The sequence below is a fragment of the Vicia villosa genome, unplaced genomic scaffold (assembly GCF_029867415.1).
Source record: "Vicia villosa cultivar HV-30 ecotype Madison, WI unplaced genomic scaffold, Vvil1.0 ctg.005246F_1_1, whole genome shotgun sequence".
Classification (NCBI taxonomy): Eukaryota; Viridiplantae; Streptophyta; class Magnoliopsida; order Fabales; family Fabaceae; genus Vicia; species Vicia villosa.
In genome coordinates, this window is record NW_026706596.1 from 38,041 (window position 1) to 54,761 (window position 16,721).

General features: G+C 32.3%; 1 protein-coding gene across 1 annotated transcript; it reads right to left on the reverse strand.

Moving 5' to 3' along the window:
* Positions 1 to 12,402: 12,402 nt before the first annotated feature.
* Positions 12,403 to 14,479, reverse strand: LOC131642545 (uncharacterized). Its single transcript, XM_058912786.1, has 5 exons — positions 14,184 to 14,479; positions 14,026 to 14,077; positions 13,172 to 13,297; positions 12,899 to 13,082; positions 12,403 to 12,796 (listed from the first exon to the last, which is right to left on the reverse strand). Exons 3-5 carry the CDS (start codon positions 13,271 to 13,273, stop codon positions 12,558 to 12,560), a joined length of 525 nt encoding a protein of 174 aa, XP_058768769.1. The 5' UTR covers positions 13,274 to 13,297; positions 14,026 to 14,077; positions 14,184 to 14,479; the 3' UTR covers positions 12,403 to 12,557.
* Between the last annotated feature and the right edge of the window lie 2,242 nt (positions 14,480 to 16,721).

Below are 16,721 nucleotides of genomic sequence, written 5' to 3' on the forward strand. Positions count from 1 at the left end.
AACAAGTCAAGTTCTATTTATTAGGAATCATTGGGGGTGTTGGTGTTACTCTTGGTTGCATATAAAAAACGAAGCCTTATTTATATATTATAAGTGGAATGCGTGTGAATAAATGAATACATCGTTTGCCCTAGTGGTTCACCTCTTGCACTTAGTCTCCTCTCTTCTCCAAGGTCTGGGGTTCGATTCCCTCCCAGACCTTTTGTTCATTTTATTTTTCAAATACATCAACGGGGTGTTGGTGTTACTCTTGGCTGCATATAAAAAACGAAGCATTGTTTATATATTATAAGTGGAATGCGTGTCAATAAATGAATACATCGTTTGCCCTAGTGGCTCAGCTCTTGCACTTAGTCTCCTCTCTACTACAAGGTTTGGGGTTCGATCCCCTCCCAGACCTTTTGTTCATTTTATTTTTAGTTTTAGTTGTTTTGTATTCTGGTCAACAATATTATGATGCTTTTTTTTTTGCAACTTTTTCTTTTAACAATTTATTTACTTATACATAATTTTTATAAATAATTTAAATTTTAAAAATGTTAATTTTACTTTGATAATTAATAAAAGTTTACTTTAATTATTGTTATAGAATTTAAGTTTAATTAAATTTATGATGGAAAACAGTAACAGTTGCAAAACAACCAATATTAGCACATGCTTCCTTGATGAAACGTTTCCCATAACACATTTACTTCTCCAACGTGATTATGTTATGCCAATAGCTGCTAAGGATGTTTCAGCTTCCAAGAGAACGTGTGTCATTAAAGAGCTTTCAACTTTCCAAATTCTCATTCATTCCAATGTACAATCATTAAGTGTAAGAACTATTATAAATAGTTTTTCACCATCTTATATTTTCCACAATCTTCACACAGAAGAAGAAGAAGCAGCAAGTTGCGTACATTTGAAAGTAGCGGAATAAGAAGCAATATGGATCAAACCCAACAAGCTGGAGAAAAACAGACCGATGAAGTTGTTCAAACTGAAGTTCATTTGGTTCAAACAGGAGATGCAGGTGTTCCACAAGGTGGTCACGGAGCAGTAGTGACTCAGTTACATGCAGTCGAGGTGTCTGCTCAAAGAAGAAGAAACAAGAGGAAGAGGAGGAGAAGAAGACGAACAAGGAGAGTAATCAAGATGGAAATCTTCGGTTCTTCGGATGAAGACGAGGCACCATACGATTGGAGCAATTTCATTTCAGCCAGGCGGCTTCGTTTTGGTGATTAGGGTTTAGGGCATTAGGAAAATATTGTTTTCATAGTTTGTATTTTGTTTTGTTATAACAATGGAGTTTATGGACTCATAATGTTCTGGAAATCAATTTATCAGAATACTTTATAAAGCATTTCAATTAAAAATATGTTGTTAAATACATCAATGGTAAATGATACGAAAAATTTATTTAAAGAATTGCAAAAAAATCATACTTGTCTTAATATTATTGGTGGGTCAACAAGAAGTTCTATTTATAAGGAATCATGGGGGTGTTGGTGTTATTTTTGGTTGCATACAAAAAATTGTTTTTTCAAGTGCATGCAAAAACAGAAAAGGTAAAATAAATGCTATTAGTTAGGCATGGTTTTTTAGATACAATCATGATTACCTACATGTACAGGCTGCTCAGTAATATCCCTATAAGTTAAGCATGCACTCTACTGAATGAATTAAATCCTAAAAAAGATCAGATAAAGAAATTTGTTCTTCACTCTATTAAAAACGAAGCCTTATTTATATATTATAAGTGGAATGCGTGTGAACAAATGAATACATCGTTTGCCCTAGTGGTTCAGCTCTTGCACTTAGTCTCCTCTCTTCCAAGGTCTGGGGTTCGATCCCCTCCCAGACCTTTTGTTCATTTTACATTTTCAAATACATCAACACTGAAAATTACTTTTTCAAACTAGCCGTCTACCCGTGCGATGCACGGAAATGTTTTATTAAATAATTATTAATGATAAAAATATTATAAAAATAATTTATTTATAAATTTAATAGATTTGTTACATAAAATATTTAACATTATTTCAATTTAAAAATAAATAAAATAAAAGAGAAGTAAATAAATATATAAAATAGAATAAAAATAATAGGTCAACCACATTTGATGTAAGGTTAAAGATCAATAAATTAAGATTAAGAAAATTTATTTTAAACTTTGAAACACTTCTTTGTAAACGATATTTAAAGGTAATAGTATCTTTACTTTTATAGATAGATATCATTAACTTCATACTATTCTATGATACGACTCTTGAAATGACAACATATGATTGTTGATGTGAGAAAATATAATGTGTAATATAAACTCCAACCTACTTCAAAATTTATCTTTAACTTTTGTTAATAATCATTGCAAATAAAATGAGTAAAAGAAATTGTCTCCCTTAAAATTTAAAAGAAAATAATGAATGAGAAGGTGTCAATGACAAACTTATATACACCTTATTACCAATAATTAATTTTTCATATAGAATCATTCGTTCAAGTACATATTTTTCAATTTTAAAATAATTTCTATTCTTTAACTCACCAATTAATAATTACCATCTTTTAAAATAAAATTTAAACAAACTATCAAAAAATTATTTGAAAACATGGACACATTTTTAAGGGAATTATTGGAAATTGTTAAAATTTAGATGTATGAATAATAAACATAATTAAAAAATAAAGTTAAGAATCATCGCATATGATAATAAATCATTCAATAAATCTTTTAACCAAATCTCTATTATGACCCATCCTTTTCAACCATTTGTTTGTCAACAAAATACATGTTGGGATTATTTAAAGTTTAAACCTTCAAAAATCAATATAAAAAAAAATTAGCAAACAATAATACATTAAAAAATTAAGAAAATAAGAATCGAAAAACAACTTTATAAAAGTATAATTTAGTATAATATAAGATCAAACCTTTATTACAATACATCCTTTTCAATAATTTGTTTGTCAATAAAATACATTTTGTGATGATTCAAAGTTTAAACCTACAAAAATCAATATAGTACAAAATTAGCAAACGATAATAAATTAAAAAAATAAGAAAATAAGAATTGAAAAATAACTTTATAAGAGTATAATTTAGTATGATATAATATTGCAAAGATTGTGAAAGAAAAGAAAAACCATAAGAAGGATGAAGGAAAAAACAAACTTCTAAAAGTGGGAAAAAAAACAAAATAGATGTAGAATGAAAAAATATAGAAATAGCAATATTGTTATAAATGAAAGGCGAAGTAAAAGTTCTTAAATAACATGAGCACACATGTGAGTTTAGGTGTAGCAAAATGTGCAATAGAACAACATTTTAAAACATTGTATGAGGTAGTTTTATTATTTGTTAGTGGGATAGTGGCTTTGGCTTTTGAGTTAGTTTCTATTGCTAGTGGGTTAGTGATTTTTTAATTGAGAGGTGTTACTCTTTGCTGCATATAAAAAACAATGCATTGTTTATATATTATAAGTGGAATGCGTGTGAACAAATGAATACATCGTTTGCCCTAGTGGTCCAGCACCTGCACTTAGTCTCCTCTCTTCTCCAAGGTCTGGGGTTCGATCCCTCCCAGACCTTTTGTTCATTTTATATTTTCAACTGCGTTTTTAAAACTGAAAGCGTAGAAAAGACAAATTTAAACTTTTTTACAACTTTTCTTGTGAACCGAAAGGTTGGTTTTTCAAGTGCATGCAAAAACAGAAAAGGTGAAATAAATGCTATTGGTTAGGCATGGTATTTTAGGCACAATCATGATTACCTACATGTACAGGCTGCTTAGTAATATCCCTATAAGTTAAGCATGCACTCTATTAAAAACTTACAACTTCACAACTACTGTGTGCCTCTTGAACTATTATACAAAACAATCAAAAGCAATCTGACAAGATGACTCAAAGTTCTCCATTAACAATGGGCACCCCACGTAGAAGGAGTAGAAGGAATACAACAACAACTTCTACTCATTCCATTCAAATGACAGAGGAGTTCTCTGAGACCAGAAGAAAAAACTACAAATATGAGATTATCGTGATTTCATCAAGGTAAATAGTAACTCTTGTTTTGTTTTTAATTTTCTACTAAGTCCATCATTATCCTATAAACTTGCTTTAAAGAAACTGTTAATAAGTAGATAAACCTGAATCAGTTACTGTTACATAAGGAAGCAGTTAATTTTTTAAAACTATTTCTAAATCTTTCTTCAAAGATCACAAACTGGTTATAAAACCTTCCCATTACTTTATTAATCTTTTTCTTACCATTACTAATCTGGTTTCTTAAACGGTTTTTGTAGTCACCATACTACTAACTCCGAGTTTCATGACGACCCCAACACAACAGATTACGATTCCACCGCTTCAACACCCAAGGTGGATCGTAACAAGCTGCCTAAAAAAAAATCAGCCACGGAGAGGAAATGTTGCCAGTCGAAACGTACACTGTGTTTGGGCACAACATCAGCCCCTCCGAAGTTCAAGAGTAAAAAAGAGGTGACTGGAATGCTGCATGCAGAACAATATTCAAGGATTAATAGGAATCTGTTCTGTACGCCTGATGATTTGGATGACCTTGATTACTACCTTAACAATCAACCCGAATGTTTGCTTGGTTATGATGGAACCCATAGTCCTCTCGAGATTCCTTCGGTAAGTATTGACCATTTTTTTTAAATCAAACTTAATATAACATTATATCCATTTATTAGTAACAACAGTCTCATTTTTATTTGATGACAGTGGATGCCGATGAGTTTCAGACCCAACTCAGAAATGATGTTGGATTCCATGTGTGCGTATCTAACCGTGTACCTCTTTACGCCTGATGATGGGAACACAGCTGAGTATGTCTTTATAATTCCCATGCTAAAACCTAATTGTAAATTTTCTTGATCACATTTATTTTGATAGCAGCTGAGTAATGACACTGCATAAATATATTCTTTGTAGTCATGAGGTTCTGGTTAAAACCAAATCAGATGTATATGGGGATAGGAAGGCACTGAAGTCTCTGATTCCTATGTCTCCTGTTTACCAAGAGGTTATATTTACATGATTTGAAATACAAAAAATTCCTGTTGATGTAAAATGTTGAACTAATACCATTTTCATTCAACTTTACAGATTATTAATCTGGTTGTTGACACCCAGAACTTTTTGATAAGGACGTTGGGAAAAACACAATCGGTTTGGTATTTGCCTACAGACTTTGCGGTGATTACCTTTACCACTACTAATCCAACTATTACATTTACATTCATTAAGAATTAATTATTGACGTAAACTACATTTTCTTTTAGCAATATGCTTTGGACAACACTCATTCGGCTGAGTATGTGAGGAGTATTTATAAAGACAAATACATGACTTCAACCGCTCGACATATGTCAAAGGTCATTTCCGGCTACTTTACAAAAATAGTTGTTACATTCGAATTTGTTAATTCTGTTCATACCTACCACTTAATTTAGTTTTATTTTTTATAGATTTTTATTCCTATTAACGACGAAGGGAATCACTGGTATCTACTGGTAGTTGATTTTTTAGAAAGGAAACTGGTTTGGTTGGACTCTTCGCCTTCGGAGGATAGGTATCATTGGAGACGACAAGCAATTCTTAAATTGGTATGCATGTTATATAGTTTGATTTACTTTTCCGAACTATCTTTTGTTTTTGATCGATTCAAATATAGTATTTACTATTGTGGTAGGCACTATTTCTTGAAGAAATGTTTCTTCATGATTCTCTTGGTCGACTCTTTCCATTTTCGGATGAAAATATAGTCACAGCCTTCAACATTGTTCAAGTGATGCGCCTCCCAAGGCAGCGCCCGCATTCGTAAGCATTCTCAACCCTTACCATGTTTGCCTATTTAATCAAAACTTCCTGATAATGTGAGACTAATGCATTTAAATGAATGACCATAGGAATGACTCTGGAGTGTGGGTATGTAAGTGGATGATTGAATGTACATTCAGCTGTTCTTATGATACCGTATCTGTAAGTTGCCTTAATGTGAATATTATTTCTCAAACCTTGTCACTCTAATTAGCTTTCGTATTAACCTAAATGTTTAAAATTATGTGCAGGTTATCAGTGCAACCAGGATGAAACTTGCACTCTACCTACTTCAATCATCAAATAATGTTTTGTTGAACGAAGTCCTGGGAAAAGCTTCAGCTTATTGGGATGATCAGGTGAAGAAAAGGAGTTTATTGATGAAGGAATTGTTTAGCCATTATTGAAGTATCGGGCCGATATATGAACTATGCTGGTTTTGATGTAATATTTAGGATATTTTGAATGTTTTTTTTGGATATTATGGCATTAATTTGGTTGTTTTGGATATTATGGCAGTAATCTGCTTGGTTCATCATATGATGGCATTAATCTGTTTGGTTTGAATATTATGGCATTAATCTGTTTGGTTTTGAATGTGTTTTGTTATGTTATGTCGACATGGATCGAATCCGCAACCTTTCTTATTTTACAGTAGGCTGTAATGGAAGACCATGAGGATTGCATGGGATTTGGTTGCCTGAAAGTTTTGGACAGTAATGAGGGAGGGATTGGATCCTCTCCTATTATTTTTCTCCAATTTTCTCCTTCATAAATTTGTCTCTATCTGATAGGAAGTTAATCCTATCAAAACTATAATCTAGGGTTTGTAGTAGAAAAGGGGAAGAACACTAAAATTAAAGGACTTAAAATAAAAGATAAAGATAAACTTGTTTTCATTGATTTGATAATCTTTTCATCTCTTAGTGAGAGTACATATATAACATTACTAATGGATAGTAGAATAAAGGTCTAATGAGTAAAAAGCCCAACTAATAACAAAAGCCCAACTAAGATAAATTATTCTACTAACTTTAATAATTTCATGATCCTATCACTATCTCTCTAATATTTTCTCTCACTTATTTTTTTATATATAATAGTTTTATTAATGTTTATTATTATTATTATTATTATTATTATTATTATTATTATTATTATTATGTCATCTCATTAATTTAAAAATAACAGTATGACTTGGTATGATACATGGTCGTGATTGGTTGACAGTGTAAACCTTTTTTACACTGTCAGTGCATCACCCTTTTTCTCTTATTATTATTATTATTATTATTATTATTATTATTATTATTATTATTATTATTATTATTATTATTATTATTATTATTATTATTATTATTATTATTATTATTATTGTAGGAACCCAACAATTAGGTTTGGCCCAAGTGGTAATTAACAGGTGTAACCTCCAATCAGTACGGGGAAGTAAAACGACTACACTTTGAGTTATGCTTTCTTGAAACGAAAAGCACATTTGTCAAACAAAACGCACGAGTGGGTTGAACAGCACAATCACTTGAGTTTTGCTGCATGCCAAAGAAGATGACCGGAGGTAGAAAACCCTGCAACGGATGGATATCCGACGACGACATGGAAATCAGGTACTTTCTTTCCCCGTTTGCTTATGATTACATATCGGTTTGTTAAACTTTCAAAATTCTTAGTCGAAGTGTTGTTTTTAGAAGGGTAGAGATGCATGTATTCGATAAAGGCGAGTATTTTTCTTGAAGTAAATATTTTTCTATATCAGCTTTCTAAACTTTAACTTTGATTGGCGCTCTTATGGCTATTAGGTATTTATGGGTAATGAAAATATTGACAATGTGTTGTGTTTTTCCTTTGAAAGAATATGTAGAGAATATGAATATATGTATATAGGTTTAATAAAAACGAACTAAGAGCGATTAGGGTTTAGGTTGATGAATTTCAAGGATTCACACAAACAGAGTACGACAATTGGGATTATCGATTCTTCCATTTTTAAATTGTTAGGGTATCTGTCGCTGTGGCTAATGAATTTTTTATCTATAACACAAATATTTAATATGTGTTCTGATTTTTTGGTTGTTAGCGACGACGGAGCAATGAGGGTGATAGATGGATTGGTTGCTGAAACAGGGTACAATGCAGATGAGGCAAAGAAAGCTGCAAAGAAAGTACGTTTCGATGAGAGGACTGCTACAGCAAACAGAAGAGGAAAAGAACATGGGAAGAAAGATCGGGTTGGTCAAATTGCTACGACATCCGGCACGCCAGTTCCTCGACCGTCAAACAATGTCAATGTTGTGATTCATGATGTAAAGGAGGAACCGATTGAAGCGATGGCTGAGGACCAACCTATTGAGAGTGTCGATGTGGAGCCAAGGCGGGTTTCAAAGAAAAAGAGTGTTAAGGAAACAGGTGTAGGAATTAAAGAAAAGCGAAAAGAGTTTGGAGGAGCAGGTTCTTCACGTGGACCAGTTAAGAATCCTGTCTTGAGAAAAGGAAAGCAGCCAAAGAAAGGGAAAGGAAAGCAGTCGGCTGAAATTACATGGGAGATGTCGAATGGGGCAAAGAAATTCACCTGGAAGAATCGCATTACAAACGGAAAAAAGAGTTCAAAAAATGTTATGGTAAGATCATAATTTTGTATGTGATTCGTATTCTTTTCATAGAAAAACCTTATGAAATGGTATACTGAAATACTTGTGTATTTATGCAGCATTTTCCAAGGGAAATAGCTAAGAAATGTCTTCGGGTATATCAGGATGAAATTAAAGTTGTAGACGTGGAGACTCGAGAGGTGTTCAATTGCAGCCTTCATAAGGCGTCAAGGAAGGGAGTCCCAAACACGTATGAAAGGTACATGGCTCAGGGCTGGTACGAATTAGCCAAGAGTATCAAACTTTGTAATGGCGATACTTTAATTTGGAGCATGCTGCGCTTTTCGCCTTATGTGTATTTGACCGTGGAAAAGCGTAGAAGAAACTAAATTGGCTGTTTTTTCCTTTTTTGTTTGCGGTGATGCTTTAAATTATGGGTTGAAAACAATGATACTTTGGAAACATTGCCGGTTAATATTATAATATATGTTTGCAAACACATTTTGAAACAATATTGTTTCCTTTAAATTATTCTCTGGATATACATGTTGGTCTGAATTATGATATTACATGAACTTGATTTGAATCAAGTACAGTTTTAGGGATGTACGTGGGGACAACAATGAAATTGAAAATGCAAATGACAGCTCCTTTGAAGAATTTACTCAGAGAATTTAGTTGGCGTTGAAGAAAGAATGATGACACCAACCAAGAAAGACCATAACTAAGAATCAAGGAAGCATATCATTTATTCTCTTAATTATAGATTGTAATCTCTTAATTATAACTTTGCACGAAGTTTGACGAATATCGGTATTTTAGTGTCTATGAAATATATTATGAATTATTATTATTTTGCTTTCAAAATAAAAATCCAAATAGTTGATTAATTAAATAATTTGATATTATAATCAATTTTTTATAATAAACATTAATATTTATGAATTAAAAAAATTTATTATAAAATTGTAATAGGGCTATTTTTTAAATATTTAATAATGAATACTGGTTATTATAATTTTGTGTATTGTGTGTATTTATGGTTGAACTATTATTATTATTATTATTATTATTATTATTATTATTATTATTATTATTATTATTGTTATTATTATTATTATTATTATTATTATTATTATTATATTATTTAACAGATACATAAAAAAAATCAATAGATTAATTCACGTGTGTATTAGTTATTGTTGGAATAATAAATTTAAGAAATCCTAACAGTTTGGAAAGAGTTTTTACAAAGAGGTAGTACCATTCGGATCCCTTGGGAAAAGCAAGGTTTCTATTTTTTTCCTTTTTTCTTTAGTACGAAACGAACCTTTCGCCATCTTAGTCGAAAATGTCAAGCCTCAACCGGAAAGTTGAAGATGACAGGTAAACACCGACGTTTTTGTTCATGTTCAGTTTTGTAGGTTCATATTTTGTGTATGGGCATTATATTTCGTCTTGCATGTTATTATGTGGGTACCGATTTCTGGGTTTTATTGTTTGGGTTAGATGCATGCTTGTTTTTGTTGTTTGTAGGATAATGTTATTAATCGACAGTCATCTAAGTGTTCTGAATACGTGTAGGTGCCGATCGAAGAATCCTGTCTTCCCGTTTGATGCAAAGATCAAAGAACTTTACTTTGAGTATCTTGAAGCTGCGGAGGAATATGAGGAAAGTACCGGCAAGAAGCTTAAATTGACATCATTTGAAGATTTTTGTCATGATGTTGATCCTTTGTGTTTGGAGAGTTTGAAGGATGGTTGGGATGATGAAGTGATTGTGAAGCAAGAAGTATCTGTTACTGTCCCTGAAATAGTTAGGGTTGATACATCTGTCATTCCTGATCAGTGTGAAGACTTGGTATCAGAATGTGTAAAAGGGTAAACATTTAATTTATTGTGTTTGAGTATAAAAGACATTGTTGTGTGACAGATGTTTTACAGAAATGGTATTTTAATATTGTTAGTTTTGTATTTTGGGATGTTTTTCTGATATATATATTGTTCTTGTGTTTGCAGTTGTTCAAAGTCTTTAGTTGGGGAGTCAAGTATTGCTGGTGTCGGGGTAGATGGTATTGATGGAACTGCAAACAAATTGGAAAATGCGTAAGTATGATTTTTAAGTTCATGTAGTAATATGTTTTCTAAACACAGTATGTAATGTTGAATAGTACTTTGCAGTGATTATAGCTCAGATGAGTCTTATGATGGGCTGTTTGAAAGGCTGACTCAGGTTCAGATGAGTCTTTAGTTTACTGAATTAGTTTTAGAGTCGATTGTGTGTGTTATAGTTTTTGCATGTTATTTTTTATAGTTTGTAATATTTTGATCAAATCATGTATTGGTGATTAAAATTGGTTTATGTTATCATCAACTTATCGAAGATGGAGGTTGCACCAACATGTTATATGTTTGTGATTTGTTTTTTTTTAAAAGTTTTTGTTTTATGTTCATTGAATCATTATTTGAGGCGAATGTGTGTGTAGTTTGTTTTTGTATGTTGCTTTTATAGTTTGTAGAATTTTGATAAAATGTGGTATTTTCCAGTAAAAGGGTTTTCTTTTGGCAGGAACACTTCTAAGATGGAGGTTGAATCAACATGGGATAGGTTGAATAGGGAGATGTTGGTCAACAGCTTGTCAGAAAACCGGAAGGTTAAGGATCTATGGCAGAAAAGTCGTGCAGGGAAGAATGCTGTGCGGGAGGTCGTTGTCACCGGGGAAAGTAGTGGATGTCGGTCTGAAATGATGATCGGTGATGAAACTAAGAGTGATCGGAAAGGTAAAGCAGTGTTGAAGGAAGGTTATGTGAAGGGTGTGGTTCAAGTAGGGCGTAGAAGAAGTGATCGAATATATAGTAAAACGAAGGGCATAGTAAAACGAAGGGCAAAGGTGCAGCGGGAGAAACAACGATTGATGGGGGAGTTGGTGTCAGTTTGGGTGCAAGAGCTGGATTTGAAATGAGGTCGTCAGAACGTATGAATAAAAAGAGAAAGAGTTGCAGGATTGTAGAACCCGTTCAAACGAAGGATGTTGATGGACACAGGTACTTTTCGTGGTGTAAGGTTATAGAATGTGCTAAGGTAGCTGGGAGAAATGTTCTTGTAAGTATATTAAGTTATTTAGCTTAATTATAAAAATATACGCATTGAATGTTGGATATTTTTGTTGTTTTTATTTTGACAGTTGTAATTATAGTTTGTGGCGTTTTATGTTTATGTGCAGCAATTCCCGCAAAAAGTTATCCGTGGTTGCTTGGACAAGCATTATACGCGTGTTTTGTTCAGGGATTCAGATTTGAAAAAGGTCTTCAAATGTGAACTCCATTATGCTAAGAGAAAGAATTTTGTTGAGAGGTTCATTTACGATGGGTGGTCTGATTTTGTGAAGGAATGCCGCATTCAGGATGGTGATCGTCTTAGATTTGTAATGTGTGACAAACCAAGCCCGGCTATTACATCTGGAACACAATTGGTTGCTGTGTCAGTCGTCAACAGATCAAGAGCTTGATGATTGTGTTTTTATTTAAGTCAAAGACATGAATGTATATCAAAATATCAGTTGTATTTGTGTGTGTGAACATGTTGAAAACAGTTTCTCTTGACAATGAGTGTTTTTGTTTTTATGTTATTTTGTGTAATATAAATGTTTTTATGTTATATGATGCTTTTGTTTTAAATTATGGTATTAAGTATGTCAGTGTTGTTATTTTGAGGTTTGATTCACAATAGTCATTGTAGTTGGGTGTTATGTTTTGAATGGTCAGTTATAAGTAAACATTTAAGGATTGGTTTAAAAGTATAAAAGAAATCAACATAATATTTTTCAAATAAAGTGTTTGTGGCTGAAATTATTTTCATTAATATCAGACTACATTTATATTGGTGAAGATTTCCTTGTCAACTACATTTGTAGTTATTGATTTGAACTTTGCATGTTCATCATGAACTTTTTTTTATTGTAAAGGCTAAAGAAATATATTAATAATAACACAGCATAAGACATGCCATGATCCTGTTACAAGTTTACATACTGGTACATATAAAAGGCAACAAAGGCTCAACACTCAACTTCTATCTCCACCCAACCAAGAGTAATTTTACCACCAGAATAAAAATCACATAGTTTAAATCACACCACCCAACTTTGTTATTATCAACCTTGTTCCATTACATAAGCCTTCATACTGGTTGATGTTTCTCATGACCATAATTGGTGTCCCAACCTTTAGTTTTATATGATGGTTAGGTAATCCTGATGTTTGCAGTGAACTGAGAAATTCTGGGGTGAGGATGTCAACCAATGTTACATCGTGGAATTCCGACTTATCAATAGAATTTGCACTGAAATAATCACGCACGTCTCCTGTATTGGGAATTTAAATAGTTAGTTCAAATGAATATAAAAATTGAATCATGTATACCTGCCATTAAATCAAGAATATGATTTAGATATTTTGTCAACAACCTCCAATGTAGAAGCAAGAATTGCTCGTAAATTCCGGATATGTAGAATTAACTATTGCTACGATTGGGTCCTCAAATTCTGTAATCAACAGGTCTGGTGGAATATCAATAACTGTATCACCATTGTTTGATTCGGATACTTTGCCTTCTCCAATGTTTTTTATCATTTTCTGTTTTATCATTTTCTAATGTCATGGCATACAGAGGATTTCAATTAGATGATTAGGATTATGAAAATAAATGTATTACTGAAACTTTAATTAAATGAGCTTACCACAGAAGGTTTCCTATTTAAGAGTCTTAGCATTGTAGGAGCAGGAGTACTTTTAGGGTCAGCCACTGTTATGTCATAAATGGCAGGAACGAATGAGCGCATATGTCTTACAGTCGAAACAAACCCCTGAAAGCAAGAAAAGAGTTAATATTTCAGAGCAAGTTTTAGGCAATTATATTTTTGGTTATCAATATATGTTTTGAATGGTTAACTCATGCTGTAATAATGTTTATATTATGGATAATTTATTCTTCTTTACATTCAGATTGACAAATATGTCTTGTACGATTCCATTACAGGAAGTTGAAAATTACTTTGCCGCCTAATTAAAGCCATAAGGCAATAATTCGAGGCTTAACTATTTAACAGAAGCAAAGATCAATAAAGCCAACAAAGGGCATAATGCTTAACCACCATAGGTCATAATCCACGTAATTCTTAACCATCTATGACAGAAGCAGCATGCTTAACCATCCAAGACACACACAACATGCTTAACCATCATAGACAGAAGCTCACCACAAAACCAATAAGGCTAATAAAACCTGCATCAAACAGGGTAACAAATAACAAAAAAATCAACAGCCCAATGGAGGAGCATATCCATTTAAATGTGTCCTCAAACCATAAGATAAACATATGTATCAGATATGTGAAATCTTATTTAACTACCTCAAAATTCAATTCAAATGCAAATTCAGAATTCATGCATATGATAAAATACAATCCCTAATCCACAACTACACAATTTCTGGATAATTCAATTCCATTTCAGAATTCATTAATTACATAAATACAAATCTAATCCACAATCACATAGAATTGGAAAATATACATATTGGATCGATATGAACCTGTCAAAGGAGGCTACAACATGGAATCATTGTGCTTTGTACCATAGATGATCTGCTGAAAAAAGAACCAGATCTGAATTACACGCAAATTTACTCTGAAAGCTCAACATCAAACATGAACACGGTTGAAAAATGGGTGGGAGTGTCCCATCCTTCACCTTGAGCAGCTTCATCTTTCGTCCATATTTATCGATCTCATTGTCTTCACCAACCTTGAGAATATGATTTCGTTGGCGCCGAAGAGGTCGAAGTCATGTTCATCTGTTCGCAGGTTCGCAGAGAGAGTAAACAAAAATCGAAAGTGGAAGAAGATAGAAGAACATATGATTTGAAGAATTACGGAGTATGTCCAATTTGGGAGAAGGTTGCAGAAGAAGAACATATGGATGGAATTTAGGGATTTAGGGTTTTGAAGGAAAGTTGGGAGAAGGGTGAAGGATGAAGAAGAAGAACGATAATATGAGTTTAAAAAAAATTGTAATCTAATAAAAGTTAATTTTAATTTGTAAGATATTATTAAATGAATGGGGACTTATATGCAATAATCAAAAGTTTTTTTTAAAAATGGGTCCCACAGTAAAGTTATTTTTACCATAGAGCTGATGTGGCTTAAATTAACTTAGAATTAATTAGGGTTGATTAGGGCTTTAATTCTATTGGTCAATTGCAGTGACTTCACCACTGAAGTCAAACGGGCGAATGCACCGTAGAATCTCCCTTCAAAGTAACCTAAAATAAACAAACATCTCCTAAAAATCTTAAGAGGTTTTGAACACCCTTCCATGTTTAAACCAAGTTGGTTTTATGAGGTTGGAAGAATCAGCTTCTTCTTCCAAAAACAAAGAAGCTTATGCAACAAATCATCATTGATTGAATGAGCCTCCTTGCACTCAGTTAAAGTGTTTTTAAAGGAAACAATTGAAGAGATAAAAGCCTCCTCAATCTTATCTTGTTTGTACTTTTCTTGTTGGAGTTCAAGTTGTTCCTCAATAAACTTTTGTATATTTTCACATTAAAATTCTTCTTTTCATCAAGGAAACTGAGCAGCACCTAGTTTTTGGTTTCACGGCACCTAAAATTAATTCTTAAAATGTAAAGTTGATCTTGAATTATTTGACTGATCACAGCTAAATTGATTATGTTTTTTTTTTTTAATTGAGTTTAAAATTTATAATTTATAACTTTTCATAACTTTCGAATTTAAGTTTGATGTTTTTATATTAAAATTTGTTAATGAACAAACAGTTAATAGAAATTAATACAAAAATAAACAGTACATATATTCATCAAAATTTTGTGAGAGAATATTTTAAAATTGACCTAACTAACTTAACAAAATTGAGCCTAAACAAAGTTGTTAAAATAAACTATGAACAAGTTCACGACCATAAAATTTATTAAAATTAGAGGTCTAGAAAAAATATGATTAAATGAATCATAAAAAAAATATGATTAATTGAATCATAATTAAAGTTAATTGTACTGAATTAAAAAAAATTGACCTATATAATGGTTAATAAATTGATTTACATATTATAAACAATGTAGTTATTTAAATTTAAATTAAAAATAATTTTAAATTATTTAACTATTTTTTTTAGAAAACATTGCTAAAAGAATTCTAGAAATAATAAAACAGCCTGTATTGATGTTTTGGTACATCATGTTACAATATCTGTCAGAACATCTGTCTTCAATGAACCTAGCCAACATGGTAGGACATCTTATCCAACATCTTGCTGTGAACCATATTTTTGAAGGTGCGAGAAACACAAGAAAGGGTTGCACCAAATATAATTTTTTTGTAACTCAAAACGCAAGGTTAACAAGTGAATAAAAATATATAAACACAATTATTTTTATCCTGGTTCACTGTTAACGAAGTAACTCCAGTCCACCGGTCAAGGTGATTTAGTCTTCTCAATAAGGACTTAATCCACTATAACCAAACTAATTACAGACAACCACACTAACCGCAACCAATACCTTATTGAGACTCTTGACTAGCACCTAGTCTCTCAAGGAAACAACCACAGTATGCTTCTGATCAACCTTGCTGACAACCCCAACAAGTTCAACTAATCTTTATCGTGAAACCACTATGACTGCAACCATAGTCTTCTCAGGGCTTTGACTAGCACCTAGTCCCCCAAGGAAACAATCAACCAAGTTGATTACAATTATGTATTACAAGACGCTTCTAATAAACAGATTACACAATGTTTTAAGTACAACAACAAAAAGTGTTGATAAGCAAGATACGAACAAAAGCTCTTGCTAAAATACAAAACTATACAAAGATTTATCTAACAGAGTTTGTGCAACGCTTTGGTGTAGTTTTGTAGAACTGATTCGTTGATTTCAAATTCTTCCAATGGTTTCCTTTATAGAGAAGGATAGATCCGTTGGAGGGTAGAATATGAAATGAAAATCACAGCTGTAAAGTCTCTAATGGTCATGGTGGAAATGGTAGATAACAAGTATATGTTGGATTGTCCTTACGCCACCCTATAAGAGTAGAGGGCATAGTTTACGTTAGTACTTTTATGCTCACTATCACACACAAGTCGTCCTTGATCTTCTAAGTCTTTAGAGGATTCTGATTGTATGTTGATTGAAGCATGTTGTAGATGATCAAAACTTGAATCTTTAACACCTAAGTCTTTGAGTCTTCAGAGCTTGTTTAACAAAACCTT

Excerpts from the sequence above, each read along its gene's own strand:
- LOC131642545 (XM_058912786.1), bottom strand. The coding sequence starts at position 13,273 with ATGCGCTCATTCGTTCCTGCCATTTATGACATAACAGTGGCTGACCCT. Across the intron at positions 13,083-13,171 it reads TAAATAGGAAACCTTCTGTG|AAAATGATAAAACAGAAAAT; the intron begins GTAAGCTCATTT and ends CCATGACATTAG. Across the intron at positions 12,797-12,898 it reads TTCTTGCTTCTACATTGGAG|GAGACGTGCGTGATTATTTC; the intron begins GTTGTTGACAAA and ends TTCCCAATACAG.